The sequence below is a fragment of the Hirundo rustica genome, chromosome 1 (assembly GCF_015227805.2).
Source record: "Hirundo rustica isolate bHirRus1 chromosome 1, bHirRus1.pri.v3, whole genome shotgun sequence".
Classification (NCBI taxonomy): domain Eukaryota; kingdom Metazoa; phylum Chordata; class Aves; order Passeriformes; family Hirundinidae; genus Hirundo; species Hirundo rustica.
Genome location: NC_053450.1, coordinates 21,696,391 through 21,713,847, shown reverse-complemented (window position 1 = coordinate 21,713,847; position 17,457 = coordinate 21,696,391). Strand labels below are relative to the sequence as shown.

The 17,457-nt window shown below is 36.3% G+C and overlaps 1 protein-coding gene across 8 annotated transcripts in view; it reads left to right on the top strand.

The window, feature by feature from the left end:
* The window catches only part of VPS13B (vacuolar protein sorting 13 homolog B), a 428,881-nt gene that overhangs the window by 296,054 nt on the left and 115,370 nt on the right, over positions 1-17,457 (top strand). For all 8 annotated transcript variants that reach the window (XM_040076409.1, XM_040076406.1, XM_040076434.1 and 5 more), the window contains one exon: positions 14,237-14,939. In XM_040076409.1, coding sequence (XP_039932343.1) covers positions 14,237-14,939 — 703 coding nt within the window. The remainder of the gene's footprint in view (positions 1-14,236; positions 14,940-17,457) is intronic.

The following is a 17,457-nucleotide window of genomic DNA, read 5'->3' as shown; positions in this document are numbered from 1 at the left end:
GTGTCACTGTGATGATTTGCTGAAGCGTCTGACGAGGAGAGGAAAGTTGCAGTGTTGGGTCACACGATGTGAGACTGAGGGTTCTGCCTTCTTTGATCTCGACTAATCTTCTCCTTTGAGTCATCTAATGCTTGTGTACAGGAGAGTTTGATGCTGTGGCAACATTACCTTTAGACAGCCCCAGTTACTGTTTCTTCCCTGCGTGGAACATCACTTGCTAGGCAGTGTGGAAAGCTTGATCCTTGACAGGAATTATAAACACGTGGATTCGCAAAATAAGATTTTTTTTTTTTTCCTTAAAGAGGAAGACGAGACATATAAAGTAAAGAATTATTTGAAGGTATAGTCAGGGGGCAATAAGCAATTTAGATTTGAAATTCCCTGTTTTCTTTATGAGAAGAATCCTCACTTTTTTTCCCCCTGGCATTCTCTCACAAGAAACAATTTTTTTTCATGCATTTTAACCTATTTTAAGAAGTAAATAAAGTTAATATAGTCACGCTGTATGTCAGTCTTCCTCAAACAGTATGTAATCTTTCATGTTCTCAGCCAAATTAGAAAGCAGAATAGAAGTCTAAATATTAATTAATTTTTTATTTGTTTTGTAAAAAAACAGGAGATGTATGATGACAAACCAAAACAGGTGTTGCCGCTGTGGGAAAGCCATTATTCAATAGCAGGCAGTATTCACTGTTCAGTCTCTTGTGATGGACCAGCTGATCACCTAGGGCTAAATATGCTGCCTGGTTTCATATTGATTTTCTTTAGGACAGAATTCCACTTCAGTACTATCCTGTTTTTTAAGCAAGGAGGCATAATTTTCTGGGTGTACTGCTGGTGGGTATATTGGCTGCCATCCTAATTTTTCAATTTTTCTGGCCATCTGTAGTCTGTTTTCAGATTCAGGTAATGTTGTATCATCTGAGACTGCAGTAGAATGATACATTCCATTATTTATGCCTGAGATTTTGTCAGGAAACAAATATGGTGCTTTTTTTCACAAACTTATTTTTCTGTTCTGTCAGAAATTCATGAGTTCTTCAAAGTGTTTGAAAAGTGACAAAAATACCTACATGAAGAAATTTTCTTTTCATTAGTATTGAGTTTAAACATAAAAGAGCATAGCCTTCTATGTATATAACATTAAATGTATCAGTGTTGTCCAGGGGGTCCAGAGTGTGTTATTGAGAGAGTTAAGTGGCTCCTGTTTCATGTGAAATTAATTTGCATGTGTCAGAGCTGCAACAGTATCCTTGTACCATTTACAAGCAGCTGTATGCTGAGCAGAATTAGCTATATTTTATACTTTAGCAATTTATAACTAAATTTATATAATTTTCAAACAAAACAAAAAAGAAATCCAATCTAAAATCAGACATTTTTATTCATTATACCTTAGTGAAAGAATGGCATCTGAATCAGTTTCATCTAAATCTGTAAATCTACGTTCTGTAGCAGCAGCTTTGTAGGATGGTGAATGTTTAATTGTAAGGTGGCATACATTTTCTATTTCTGCTATGTTAAAGGCCTGAAACCTTGACATGTCAAAGGAAGCTGTACAAATTAATCTCTCTGGTTTTTTTCAAATATATAGTAACATGAAGATGTATGAAAAAAGTTAGCACATTTAAGACACATACATGTGCTTGATGGAGAAAATTTCCACCATGCATAACTTCATTTTCTTAGTAAAGATTGTTCCACAGATTAATCTAATCCACTTAGATAGTAAGTAGGCTTACTAGATTTAATTGCTTTATGGAGTTGTTAAAATTTGTAGAATGGTGAAATCTTTTGAAATGTATATGACATTAGTCTTCTGATAATATTTACCATTAAGCTGTTCATATGTTATAAACATAATCTTGTAGCTCTGTCATGTCAGAGAGAGTGCCAAAAGTGTAACTTTTTGAGAATGCCAATAAAAACTCTTAGCTGGAATAGCTGAATAATACTTGCATCATTTTCCCGGTAGCTTTACCAGTTCTTGGGTTCCCACACAGCCACTTGTCGGATGTTTTCCTGAAAATAACAGATATTTTGGTTAGTTCAAGGCACACTATCAAAATAAAGTCCTTGCCAGTATCTTGAGTCATTGCCGTACCCTGTTTCCGTTCTTAGGAAGCTTTGTCTCATCATTTGATTTTGTTGCCAAAACCAGTGGGAAGGTATCTTTTTTGAAGGACTGTGCAGTACTTCTTGATACTTCATATGAGCAAATATTCTCATTGCACTGGATGCACTGGAAACCTGGATGCTGTTCTTATATTAGAAAAATTGAGGTGGTTTTTCTAAGAATCTTCAAAGCAGAAACTTACTTTTCAATTAAAAAAAAAAAAAAAAAAAAAGGGGAGATTTAGGGATGAAGTAAATGCACACTAAAGTAGGAAGCCTTATGAAGAAAGGTCCAGTTTGCAGACATGAGGGCAAAACACGTGAGGATTACTCAAAAGGTCATAAGCATGTATGTGGATGCACACACATGCAGAGAGGTTTCACACAGCAAAAACGTCTCGTGACAGAAGATCTGAGTTCTGTGTTAGCCTGGAATTTTTAGAAATGCATAATTTAGTTTTGCACTTCAAATCTAAGTGAGTGGTGTGTTTTAATGTTTTGAATTGCTTTGCAGTTTCGTTCATGCTCTTGCAATGCTGCACAAGTTGCACCCGTAGTCATGCTATGAGAATTTTGAGACGCTTGAAATAAAACTAGTTATTTTGAATGGAAGAGTATCATTTGAACGTTGTGCTTCAGTTGAGGATTTCATAGGTAGACAGTAGTTTCTGAATGTTAATAGCCTTCTCGTGGTCATCAATAATAATTTCTGGGATTATGTGGGCTTCTGAGCTTCTTTGAATCCCAACAATTCAGTTTTTTCTGTGTCTTGCTTGCAGGGAAGTTCACTTATATCAGTAATAATAATTGTCTTGAACATCTGAATATTGCACTGAATTTTGGTTGAGTGAGGCAGAGAAAACAGTAGTGTTTCTTCATGGACGTACGATGTTCAGAGTGGAAGGATAATGAAGAGCCTAGCTGTATTTCATTTCTTTCTAATATGCTCAATGTATTCTGCCACCTATCACAAAAGCCAATCTAGTAAAATTACAATGAACTAATTTTTAGTGGTGTCATGCTTTGATGGCAAGGCTACAAAGTACATGCATAGAGTCTGTGGCTTTGATAAGTATGATACAATCTGGTACTGTTGGTATTCCCATTTAGATAAAAGAGGTAGTTGTCACACTGACTTACATTGCAGAGTGTTTCTCGTGACTATGGAGGAGATTAAAGAGCAGGACAATACTTTCATTTTTTTACAGCTAGCTTCCCTCTGACTGAGTTACTGGTTGCTATATCAAATGGTGAAATCATAGATTATGATTGTGATAAAAGATTGGTATGAGTCATGCATATGATGCTCATAACATACACTGAATCAGATTCAGATTTGCAGCTATTTCTAATTTCTCTGAGCTTTTCTCTGCAGATAATTGTCTGCCAGTACCTTTAGAGAGAAGACATTTTAAAGTCCTCAGTTGTTTATACATAGTATGCAGCTACGGTGTTTCTGCTGTGCTTAATGGGTTTGCTTAATAATCTTGCACATTAGCACTCTTTTTCCTCAGTGCGTGCTCCTAGGCAATATTTCCAGCTCTTCATTTCACTGAGACTGTACCTTCCCCCAGATTACCTGTGACTCACTGTATGAATCAAGACGGGAAGCTTCTTTCTTGACTCATCCTAAGTAAAGGTTTCCACTAATTCTAACTTTCTCCATCAAAACATTGGAGGAATAATGACTTAATAAATATTCTCAGAAATTAGCAGTGACAATAATTTCAGACTGTTGGACAGCTGTTTGCATTAGAGAATCCCTACAACTGAAAATCTGTTAGCTTTGCTGAGCAGAGATCCTACCTCCAAGTTTGATAAAACTGGTTTTTGAAGACCAGTGATTTAGGACATTATTTTAGAAAGCTGGTAATTCTTTTCCTTCACAGAGCTACAGGAATAATTAGATTTGTGAGTTTGCATTAGTTCACCTGTTTTCTTGCAGTAGTTTGTATGTCTTTTTTGCTAGGATAGGCTATCTGGTCTCTACAGATCATCTTTTTTGGCAGAATCTTTGCCTTCCAAAACAGCAACAGGAGAGATTCAGAATCACAAATAAATAATCTGTCAAACTATTAGTTTTTCAGTGGGAGATGGGCACATAACTGTTCTACATTTTCTTGAAAAAGTTCATTATAAAGACAGTAATGGCTTCTCCACACAAGGTAACTGTTCATTACACATTGAACATCTAGAAGTTTCACCCATTGTATTTCAATTAAGTCACTGTTGTACAATGTAATTTCTGAGTAGAGTGGTCTTGGTTGAGTGGTTCATTGGGTCATTTCCCAGGTATGTCTGTGAGCAAGCCCACCACAGCAGATGAATTCATGGCTAGTTTAAAAAATCATACTTAGAATAATGCTTAGGAAAATATTTTAATAAGTATTTTAATAAAAACAAACAAACAAACAAAAACCACCAACCAAACAAAATCCAACAACAACAATAAAAAATACTAATAAGGCAGCAGTTGTTAGTGAACTAAAAGGAACTTCATGGCCCAAAATTGAAAAACATTTTTGTGAAAAAGCAGTATATGTAACCAATATCCAGTAATATATGCAGTCTTTTTGCATCTTTATTGTAGTACATCCTAGTAATACATACAGAAGCATGTAAAGGTCAGACGTGTTTTTCTTTAAGAAGTAAACTTTGTAAACTGTATCTGGGTCTGCTAATGGAATTTGGAATGTTGTTACTATCCCACAGTTTGAATGGCTCCAATGGAATCATAGCACTGTAGATAAAAGCTTTGAAAATGTCAGATTGCTGCAGGATGTGTTTCACAGTAGTTCTCCATCAATTTTCCAGTGAGGTATAAAGTCAAATCTCAGCATGATTTGAGTGCTGGGTGCTTTGGAGCAGTCTCTCAGCACCGAGACTGCGGGCGCTGGAGAACTGCCCGGCCTGATCACTCGGAGTCACCTGAAGATGCAGCTCTGTGTGTCACCCACCCTGAAGGTGCCTTGCAGAGGTCTTCTTTTGGACCTTTCATTCCTGCTCCAGTGCCATGATTCTTTTCATTGTTTTAAACAAATTCAGCAAGCACAATTTAGGATGCAATTTTGAGGCTTAAGTTAACCCAAGGTGAGCTGCCATGGTCTGTCCATTTTCTTCACTGCTTTGTATTGTACAATGAGCCAGTGGAGAAAACAGAACAAGCCAAAAAAACAAGTACTTTTTTTCTCAGTTTTTTTGGTTGGTTAGCTTGTTGTTTTTTCATCCTGGGATTATTTTTTTTGGATGCTTCAAGACCCCGAACTGGCTATTTTACTGTCATATGAGGCACAAACAAGGAGGCAGAAATTCAGTCTGGCATGGAATTGTACACCAAGGCTGAGACAAACAACTTTCTAAAAATGGGGATATTTTGTCATGTCACCAAAAAAACATATTCTGGAATTCCTAATTTTGTAGGTTTTAGTTCACGTGCCATTTAATGTGCTTTACTTCCTCAGATAGTCTTTAAAATATTCTCAACAAATTCAAACATGGTTCACTCAAAGGTCACTTTAGGTACAAGTTGATACAGGTGAGATGTAGTAACCTAGGAAAAAAAAACCTCAGTAAGGTGCAGATAGATAATTTTCCAGACGTCTAACAGCTTTAAAACCTGAGTCACTCAAGATCCCAGCACGTATTTCAGTGAACAGTAGTGTGCCAGCAGTTGGATATTTCTCACAAGAGACTCCTGCACTGTGGATTTTTCTGTTTGGGGCATGTAGTCTGACTCAATCTGACTTATATTGCTGGAAATAACATAGAATGATGTTTGTTTAGTTAGGCAACATCTGTATATGAAATCTTTTAATCTGCTGTGGGTGTAGTTATTTTAATTGCCTTTAAAATGCTTAGAATGGATGAAGTATCTAATGCATATTAAGAAAACAATTGTACCATTTGATTCTGGAAATAGTTCATTTAACTGTACAGTTGCACATTTAAAAGGCTGAAGATAGCGTCTGTATTATGAAAGTCAAGTACCAAGTTACTTTACCACATTACAAAAATGTCTTTTTATTGTTCATACATTCATTCATCCTTCCTTAGAAAATGATGCCTAAATTTGTCTTTTGAGGCTTTGTTGAATTCCACTTTGAATTATTGCCCGGTATTTGGCATTTTCTTTCTGTGTCTTTTAATTTATTTTACAGAATGCTAAATATTAGTCAATGGAAGAATATTCAAGATTACTCCCATGGGAGTAAATAACTTTGTTAAGTTTCTCATGTTTGGAAGTCATAACAATGAGTATTTCTAATATTTTCATATTTAATATAATTAAATAATTTAAAATGCATGGAAATGTGACCCAAAACTGAGACAGGTAAAATTATTCCAATACCGAAATCCTGATACTGAAATGTTAGTGAATGTCATAGAATTGTATAATCAATAAGGTAGGAAAAGACCTCCAAGGTCAAGATCATTGAGTCCAGCCTTTGACCACGCAGTATCATGGCAATTAAACCATAGTGCTAAGTGCCATGATGTCCAGTTGTTTCTTGAACACTTTCAGGGGGTGACTTCACCATTTCCCTAGGCAACGCATTCCAGTGCTTAAGCACAGTTTCAGTGGAGAAATTCTTCCTGATGTCCAAACTGAGCATCCTCTGGCATAGCTTGAGACTGTTTTCTTGCACTTCCAGTATTTGCTTAGGAGAAGAGGCTGGCCCTGACCTTGGTACAATCCCTTTAAGGCATTTATAGAGAGCAATAAGGTCTCCCCTGAGCCCCCTCTTCTCCAGACTTAACAAACCCACCTCCTTCAGTCACTCCCTGTAGGATTTACTCTCTAGACCCCTCACCAGCTCTGTTGCCCTTCCCTGGATGCACTCCAGCACCTCAGTGTCTTCTTGCAGGAGTCCAGTTAGACTGCATCAACAGCCATGACCAGGCAGGTCACTGGTCATAAAAGGAGATCACCTTGGTCAGGCAGGATCTCCTAAACCTCTTCTGGCTGGGCCTGATCCCATGGTTGTCCATGGTTGTCCTGTTTGTGCCATGTGTACGTGCACAGTATCAGGGTGAAGTTTGGACTATTGCTTTTGAAAATGTCCAAATAAAATATGCAAGAAGACTCGTGGAAAAATGCCATTTCTTGGCTTCAGAGAGAAAAAAAAAAATCCCTTCCCTCCCCCCACCAAAAAAACCCTCTCACACAGAAAACAAAAACTAAAACTAAAACAAAACAAAACAACAACAACAAAAAAACAACAACAAAAAAAAAATCAGAAAAAAGTGTGCAAAATTGAGCAAACCGTCAGTATGTCTAAAATAAATATCTGGTTTAAGCCAGTATTTTTTGTATAAAAGCAAATATATGAACTTAAAATTTGAATTTAAATTTTAGAAATAACACCAAAAAAGCTAATGTTTTTAGGAAAAATATTAATGAAAAAATGCTGTGAAATAAAGAACTCTGTCAAATTTCAGCCTGGTATTTTTAAATTGAAAGCCTTTATTTGGAAAGAAAAAAAGATTGAACACAAGTTTCTTACTGGCCTTCATAGGGTAGCAAAATAAACATATTGTTTGTATTAAGATGAAAAAAAAATTGTTGGCATTAAAAAGGATTTAGCACTTGGATATCCATGTTACAATTGGAACATTTAACACAGCTTTGATTTATGAATATTTGCATCAGTGTTTAACAGAATGTAGACTCTTACTTTACTTTTGAAGAGCTGGGAAAACATTGCACAAAGAGGCTGAGTTTGTATTGCTCCTTGCCGTCACAACTTTCATGTAATTCCTGCTGTATTGTGAAAACTAGAATTCCCATCTGAAGTAATTCTGTATGTCCAGAAGCTCATATACACAATTACACTTCAAATTGGCTTGTTTTGCAACAAATTCTGCTTTAAAAAAAAAAAAAAGAAAAAAATCATTAGAGGGGAAAAAAACATTTGATTTTATGAAATAAACTACTTCAGACATCTCTGATATTTTTGTTGCCTCATTTTGGCTTGATTTAATAGTTCACTTTTGGAGGACAGCTTTAGAATCATGTTATAAAGGACTCTTTCTGCAGTTGGATTGATACAAGTAGAAGCAATCTGTCTAGATATAATAGGACTGAAGTTTTAATTTGGACCTTTATTAGACTGGAGGACAAAATTTAATAGTCAAATATGTTTGTATGTGAGTCTAACATTTTCCACATGAAATTAATATGTCAATTTGCAAAATAACTTTGATAATGGTCAGAATTAAATTCGATCATATAACTCGTGCAAAACCTAATAAAATTGTTTTAGTTGGAGTGTTCAGTAATGAGCAATGTGGCAAACAAAGGTCCATTAGATAATAATGATATAGTAACTAAATTTCTAAACTGCTGGAAACTTCTCAATGCAATAGATTAAGTACTTAGTACAAAGGAGGAAATTATCCAATGTTATCATTGTAATTCCAGTTTAAGCACAACAGAAAGTAAAAATGGATTATATATCTTTTCTGTAACTTACTTTGTCCAATAGGCAAGATGTTTATTTCCATGTACATATTAATACTTTTTAGCAAAAGGAATAAAACTAGGTCACATACAACAGTGATGGAGCAGATGTGATTGGCACTTAGATTTTGTGGTTTCACACTTGTGAGTCTTTCCATAACTTATGTAATGTGAAGCATGAGCTCATGATTGGCTGAAGGGTTTTGATCAGAATTAAGAAATGACTGGAAATTTTACTTCAATAGTGACATTATATGACCATAATTAATATGAGAAGCTGGAAAAAATATGCAGATGTTGATGCTTTTCTCTAATGAAAGAATTACTCTGTGAAGTACCAGAAAACGAACATAAAAATGTTTATAGTGAAATTTGCACATGCTTACATTGTTATTGTTGAAAATTCTTGAGATATTAAGAAATATAATGTGGCAATTCTGCCAGTTGCTGTAAAACACTTCTCTTTGATTTGGAAAATGTATTAATTATTGGTCTAAACTATTAGGTTGTGTGTTTACCCTGATGATTTTATTCCTGCTCTTTATGGTGTGAAAACTTCGAAGACACCACTACCATCTATGTACTGAGATCAGAAATGGAAAATAGTTAAGACTTACCTGCTTGAAATTGCAGTGACTTTAGCTGGGACAATTTGCCAATGTTGAAAAGCAAATCTATTTATTGATCCTTGGTTTTATGATGTACTTATCTGTGTGTGTTCTACAGGACATGCCATTTCCATGCCCTTTCTCTTGATAGATATATGTGCCATATGCCCTAGTGAACTCAAGAGGTTAAGCTAGTCAAGTTACCTATCTCAACACATGAAAAGGAAGAATTAACCACAGTTCCCCAGCTACCAGCTTAGCTTTCAACACCTTTTCTATAGTGTGTAGTATTGACAGGATATATAACTGTGAAAGGACAAGAAAATGCACTGAAGTGATCTAAGAAGTAAACTATCATCTTGATGTGTTTTTTCTAGCTATTGAAAACCTTTCCATATTGCAACTTATTCTGACAGTGAAACTGTAGAATACCTCTGATTTAAGTACCATCTGGTTATGCTCAAAGCTTTAAAGCTATTATCTCAGCTTAAAATTTCAGCGTCCTATACTTTTTTCTTCACCAAACTATCCATTTTTAAACCACAAATATTTTTCCAGTCCTTTCAGATTTTATCTAAAAGTATATTTTAACAATATTTAAATAGTTCTTAAACAATAACAATTTATCTTGATAGATGACATGCTGTGTTTTTTCATTTTATTTTAATTAGCTATTGTGGAACTAAATTCCCTTTTGTTTTATTCCTTTGAATACTGTTTAATTATAGTTATCATGCCAAATATCTTAAAGGTTATTTTACCAATACAGTTTCATTTAACATAAGCCATGTGGAATCAATAGTCCTGTTTCCTAAATTGAATGCTTGGAAAATCTTACATTCATATGTTAAGAGTACACATCCTTTCCTCATTAGCTGGAAAGTACAGGGATTTTGGCACAGGTTCTGTGTGGAAGCATTGTGCAGCTTTTATATGGATTTTGTTTTTAGCCTTTGATGACACTGTTTAGAATAGGAAGTATCTAATAAGTAAAGCATTTTGTCTAATGTGCTGCCAGTGTGTTTAATATATGCCTGGAGGTCTGAAACATTATCTTCTCCACTATAGTAATATGCATTTAATTCTCTGAAAGCAGAAGGTCGAACTTTTAAAAGGGACTCAAAGTACATTTTCAACTAAAATAATTTGAAACACATGGGATAGGGGACCAGAGTAATGTACGGTTGGTTTTTATGGTTTAATCATGATCATGTTAATGCACACCAGTAGCTAATTAAAGAAAACTTTTATTGTTCATTTTAAATGGGTTATGTAAAGAGTAAGAGAATTGATATCATACAGCCCAATGATAAATGTTACCATTACATTTGCTAACAGCAAGATGATATTGCTGTTCTTGACATCTTTAAAGTATTCGCCCATTTATTCTGTAATACAGCAAAGAATCTTTTTAGAGTTGTTATACCGAGACTCATTCTCTCTCATCTTCTTATCCCATTAGAGGAATACCTAAATGCTTCCCAGGTTTATTACTAGGCATATCTTCCGGTTAACTTTGGAACATTGTTGGAAGGCTTGATGCTTTACTGAGGTGAAATCAATGCAAGAAGTTCCAGTGATACTTCTGCACTTTTATTTTGTGCCCAGTTGTGTTATGTACAGCTGTCTTGCAAATCATTATTCACGTGTTTCAACCTTTATAATATATGTGGTAAGACCATACATAAGTCAAAGTTTCATTGTGGAACTGGGTGGCATGGAAAACCGTAATAGGATACGGTGTCTTTCACCTTTTGGGCACTGGTTCATATTCCATCCTGCTTAATACTGAGCAGAAATTGCCTCCTGAGTGCCGTTCAGTGACCTGCATGAATTGATTTGGGGTCTCAGTAAAGTTTCTGTAGTTGAATGTCCTCATAACAGGAAACTCAGCAGTTGGGACCAATTAGCACCCTTGCAGCAGTCTGCACAGAGAACCTATAGCCTGACTGAGGATGGAGGCAGAGCTACTTTCTTACTTTCCTAGAGGTTCTTTGCATACACCAGAACATTTAATAAGAACTTAGTGATAAAAAGAGGCAAAGGAAAAGAACTAGGCTTCAACTCAGATCTGTTTAGGTGTGGGAAGAGAGGATCCATTCAGAAACTGGAAGTACTGTGATTTCTTCTTCCACTTTGTCATATACATGTGATACTTTTCTCCCTGGAAGGTTGTCATTTAATACAGTGTATTTTCATTTTCTCTGGCCAAGTCATGCATTACCTAAATGTCAGCTGCAGAAATTTCTGCTGCATAGAGGAGAACAAGAGAATTTCATGTATTAAGAGTGTCATTCACCACTAAATCATGCTTTCTGAGGACATTTTTCATCAGATTAAACTGATGTCTGTGTAGCAATTAAAAACTGCTGGGTTTAGCAGCATATGCCCTCAACTTAATTACAGGCAGCGTTTCCATTAAATGAAATGGCAACATTTTTTCTCAGCTCCATCCTTTATTTCTGCTGGCCCTTAATACATGAGCAAGGAAACCATCTGTACCAATTTTGAAAGTGCCATCAGTGCACGATATGGATGAAGTACTTTATAGTTTACCAGGCAGAGAGACTGAGGTGTAAATAGCCTAACTTTGCTAGGATATCAAGGGGAATGAGGATTTCTTGGCTCACAGTGTATGATTCATTAAAATGGTCTCTAGTTATTTTTACAGAGGCAGCATTAAAAGTGGTATCACATTTACAAGTCAGTGATATGAGTCTGCCATGGAAAACAGCCGCAAAGAATTTTATTGGTTATTTGAAAAATATGTACATGAGTGAATCTGAAAAGATTGTAACCAGAGCTGGCAAAAACCTTTTCAAAGAAAATCTCAGCTAGTTAATGGTTCTGTTTTAGGATTTCCTCTGTAATACTTTTTCTAGTATGTTCATCCCTTTAAAGAAAAGGAGAGGGTAATGCTCCCTTTGTTCCATAAAGCACAATATAAAGGAAGGTTTAAAAAACCTGCTTTTTTTTGCCTCCCTCATAACCCGATTTCTGCAGTACATGTAGAAGCTAATACATTGCTGCATAAAGACCAAAGAAATTTGAAGAAATTGAGTAATTTACTGCTATTCGTTCCTATATTTAAGCTGCTGATAAGTTATTTATTTTTAATTCATTATTCTCTTTTGAAGAGGAAGTTAAGGTACTGTTTGCCCTAGTTCACATTTCATTTTTTGAAGATTCATTTGGGTAGAGAAGATAAGAAGAAAATATTGAAATAGATCCTGCATTGAAGAAATAAAATCATTGAGTCAATATGCAGTGTCAGCCAAAAAAACCCCAACAAAATACTGGACATCTGGACGGAGATGGAGAACAAGATAGAAGGCAGCATTTCACTTTTATAGAGAACTGTTCCACTTCTTGGTTGCTTTGTAGAGTACTCAAGAAGGCCATAGTGGAGTTACAGAAGTAGAGAAGGGAGGCTAAAAAGATTGAAGGTGCTGGAGCACCTTCTTTGTGAGGAGAGACTAAAAAGGCTGGTATTTCCATGTTTGAAGAGGAGAGGGCTGAAGGGGGCTGTGATCATAGTTTACAAAGTCATAACAACACTAATAAAGCTGAATGTGGACCTGAACAATTCATACACTACAAAAGATGGGGGAAAGCAATGTCACTCAAAGGACATGGTTTTAAGCGAATTTTTTTTTTTTTTTTTTGGAACTTGTTGCCCCCAAAGATTGTGGAGAACCAACACTGTCAGTGTGTTCAGAAAGGAAGAGGATTAATTAATGGACAAGAAGCCCAGAAATGGGTACTAAAATGACCACACAAACATGTATCCCTGCTATCCTGCATGCGGCAGCTGTGGACGCCTGGGGAGGAGGAGAGGAGCAGGTTGCAGGAAGAGTTTCTGGTGTTTCTTAACAGAGTTTCCTCCTGGTGCTGTTCAAAAACAGGACTAAATAGGTTACAAATCCAACCAAGTTGGGCATTTCTTATGTTAGCTTCTGTACGGAGCAGAGCAGAAACTCTACCGCAGCAGCACATATGGAAGTGTTAGTTATGCTGTGGAAGCTATACACAGTATGACTCTAACCTGCATATGAATATATGCATACATCAATTGTTATTGAATTTTTGTATTTTTTTTTTCCCCACATGTTCAAGTATATGCTCCCCACCTTGCCCTCAAGCTTTTGATAGGTTTTCTACTTGTTTCACGAGCAGTGTTGAAAATGTTTTTCCTGAAGTACTTCTTTGTCTTGGGATATCTCTGTCTCTTGAGCTGAGACTATAAGGTCTCTGGACACAGCCTTGCACTCTTTTAGTTTGTCAGTCATGTATGTTTTCTTTTTGAAATATTTCTATATGCAATGATTTCTCATGTGAAACCCTATGAACTTCACAGCCAATACTCTGTGTGGCCTTGGTAAGCTAAGAACTCATACCCATCACCAAGATAGTCTTTAGGTAGTTCTGATGTTTCCTTTGACTTTGGTGTTTTATATAAGGCAGCTGCCTTCCATGTCTCTTAAGAAAAATACTTTTTTCTACAATGTATTTTTTATACATTTCAGTTTATACATTCAGTTTTCCATTTAGTTTTTTTTTGTGTGTAGTGGATTAATATTATATTCTATTTGATCTAATCACAGTACAAAACTTTAGTGATAAAGGTGACTTCTTGAGCATCAGTGCTCAAAACTGGAAAACAATTCTAACTAGGCTTTTATTTCCAATACATTATTTCACAGATATATGGGTTTATATTAATCCATAAATTTCTTATAAATTCTTTAGAGTTTTTTACATTAAGAGTTTAATTTTATTTATATTTTCTAAGCCTAGAAATCCTTACTGCTTGCTTTTTTTTTCTCTTTCAGATTTTTTTTTTGACTCTTCAGCTATTGAGTCATCATTTCATTGGAACACACACCTGCTGTGTTTTTATGAGTTATTACTGCGTTAAAGTTAACTTGGCAGATTTTTTTTTTTATAATTCCCTTTTTTGACATCATGTTTATGTAGTGATTTTTTGCTGTGACTGAAATGGAAATAGCTTGGATACGGATATCAGAAGTTAATATAACATTTTCCTTTGCAGGTTTCCAAGCAAGAGCAGAAGAAGATGGATGTGGCTGATGGAGGAACAGTTGAGACTTCCTCCCGTTACAGCGGGGCACAGGACAGTGGAATCGGCAGCGACAGCGTTAAGATCAGGATCATTCAGATCGAGCAGCACAGTGGCACCAGCCAGCACCGCATTGCCCGCCCTTCCCGCCAGTCTTCCATCGTGAAGAATCTTAACTTCATTCCCTTTGACATTTTTGTTACAGCGAGTCGAATCTCATTGATGACGTACTCATGCACTGCCTCACCGAAATCAAAATCAGTGCAAGATCAGAAAGATGGTGAGAAGATAAGTAAAAGCTCCTTGAACCTTCCAGAAGCAGTCTCAGGCAGCAGCCATGATCCCAAGAAGCCCAGTCAGCCATGCATCTCTTCTGTCACAGCAGAAGATCTTCTGAACAGTAACCCTCCCCCGTCCGCTGGGAGAAAACCAGGTCTTTTGTCACTGGAAAGTCTGCACGCTTCCACAAGATCATCTGCTCGACAAGCCCTGGGCATAACTATTGTACGGCAGCCGGGGCGCAGGGGGACTGGTGATGTAGAGCTGCAGCCATTTCTCTACCTGGTTGTATCACAGCCCTCTGTGCTCCTCAGCTGCCACCACAGAAAGCAAAAAGTAGAAATTTCAGTGTTTGACGCTGGCCTTAAAGGAGTCGCCTCGGACTACAAGTGTACAGGTAAGAGCATTTAACAGTCATAACAGGTAAGAGCATTTAACATCCAGTCCTGGTTATAACTGTGAAAATGATTGCACATCTCAAAGTTACAGAGGGTGGTGGAAAACAGCTGAGAGAACTTCAGGATACCTTTAAATATCAATTGCTAAATATGCATATTTATGTGATTATACCTCACAGCTGAATCAAGTTAAGTGTGTAAAATGTTTGAAATTAATTAAGATCTAGCCTTTTAGCGACCAGTTCTTCCTGTTTCTTAGTATTGCTTTCTCGTTATCAGATTGTGACAGGGATTGTTGCATTGCTGTAACTTCTCAAAGTTTTCTAAGGAAGTAAAAGCTGTAAGTCAAGGTAATTTCATAAAGAGCAATTTTTATTACCAAATGTCACAATATTTTCCTATACTAGCCTACCAATAAAATGTAAAGAGAAGCACTGTAGAAGCACCTGGTGTTTTGGATATAAACTGTAGAAAAAATAAAGTGATCTTTCAAACAGCATCAAGTGATGTCATGTATTTTAAGTTTTCATTCAATTGAGCAATAGGGTTTTGCCGCAAATTCCATCCCTTTAAAAATGCCTTTTTTTGTAAATTCCATATGCAAAGTTTATAATGAGTGATGTCAAAATGCATACAAAGTACAGGGTATAAAGATTTCATGAGATATGTCCTGGAGTGTTACCCCAAAAAGTGTATATGAGTATGCAGAGTTCCAGGTGAACATACAGCCAGAAAGATATGGGGTTTCAAATTGTTTTCTGAATGAGAGCTGTAGGTATTGCTAGTTTTTACTTGATAGTATTCCCAGCACAGCAGTTGTGCAGCTTTCCTGTGCAGCTTTACCAAATCTTTGCTGAACGAGATTGTATCTTTTGAAAATTAGCATCAATGCAAAAGACTAAAAATGCAATCTTAGCTGTTCTCAGAAATCTGAATTGTAGTGGAACCTTTAAGAGGTATTAAACAGTGAGAAAGATTAGGCAGTGGAGGAGACAATACTTAAAACAGGGAGATTTGTTTTCTGCTACATTTTATTAATCCTTCTTCTGTTTTCATCTTTCTCTGCTGTTCCTGTTCTGTCCTGCCTTGAATGAAACAACTCTGTGTCATGAATTTGATTTACTCCAGATTCTCATGTATTTCTTAAATACTATGTAAAATGTGGTCATTACAGCAATTAATGTGAAGAGAATTCACAAAGCAAAGCTTGAAGGAAGCTTAGAGTAGGTCTAAGATCACATCTTCATTAAGTTAGTGCTTTGAAAAGATGGCAGTAAGATTTCTTCATTTCTCACGTCTGAGGCATTAAAGCATGTCCTTGGTACAAGCTGCCACCACCAATGAACTGGGCAAAGTTCTGTCCATTCTGTTTCTACAATTAACTCCCGAAGTCTTTCACCATCATCATGTCTATGGCAGCAATTCTACAAATCACCAAGCTGTAATAAAGTCTTCTTATAGACAGAAAGTGCCTCAGAGGGCACAGAACCATGGCAAGAAATCTAAATAATAAAGGTAATAGGAACATACAGCCTGAGAGCTCCTCAGTCACCATAGGTTGCTCAATTGGAAGACCAGAGATTAGCCTTAAGTGGGTCTTACCCTTATTTTTGGCTTTATGTCTCCATGTCAGGCAAATGTAAAAAAGTGTGGAGGTAGGACTCAGACATTATGTGAAGGCAGAAGTCCTGGTCTCATCCTGCTGCCTCTGTGTGCAGTAAATGATCACCTTCCTCGTGTATCACACAGAATCCTGTGCTGGCTGCCAAAGCAGTCACGCTCTTTTCAAAAGAGTTTGAGAGGTGGGTGCCGAACTGCTAGTACCTAAAAAAAACATCCTAAATGTATCAGTAAGTTAATAAAATAAGGTACACTTCAAGTTATACACTAATTCACTCAGCAAAAGCAGTACAATGAAGTTTTTATTGTCTCTTGTTTAGGAAGACCTGCTGTGCTGATAATTGCATCATTTAGGATTAATGTTGTCATACTGCTATAGTAACATGTTAGTTTTGGAAATTTCTATTTTTCATTGCTAACATGTATTAGAGGGAAAATAGCCATGAACAATATGTGTTATATATATGTGTGTGGGTGTGTGTACATATTGCACACACTATATATTGCACATCACATAATACAGAACACGGAGCTCTTTTTGGCATGTTTTGTGCTGCTGTGATTGATTTCATCAATCACACCAACTTCTCTTGATATTGTGACTATTTGCTGACAGCTTTGTCTGAAAGAGATGCATCATCCATATGAACAATATAGATATTTGAAAGAACCAAGTTAGTTTCTCTTCTTCCTTACAAAACATATGCACTATATTCCTATATTTCTCTGTGTATCAAGGAATGGAGAGTGGGGAAAAAGGCATAAATGATGTTTAAATTGTAGTGAATATTACTAAACCATGTTTCCAGGTAGCCTCTCTAGAAATTGCTCTTTTGTGTATATGTATGCATGCGACTAACTCTATTATCTAACATAGAATGGGGAAGAGAACATAAG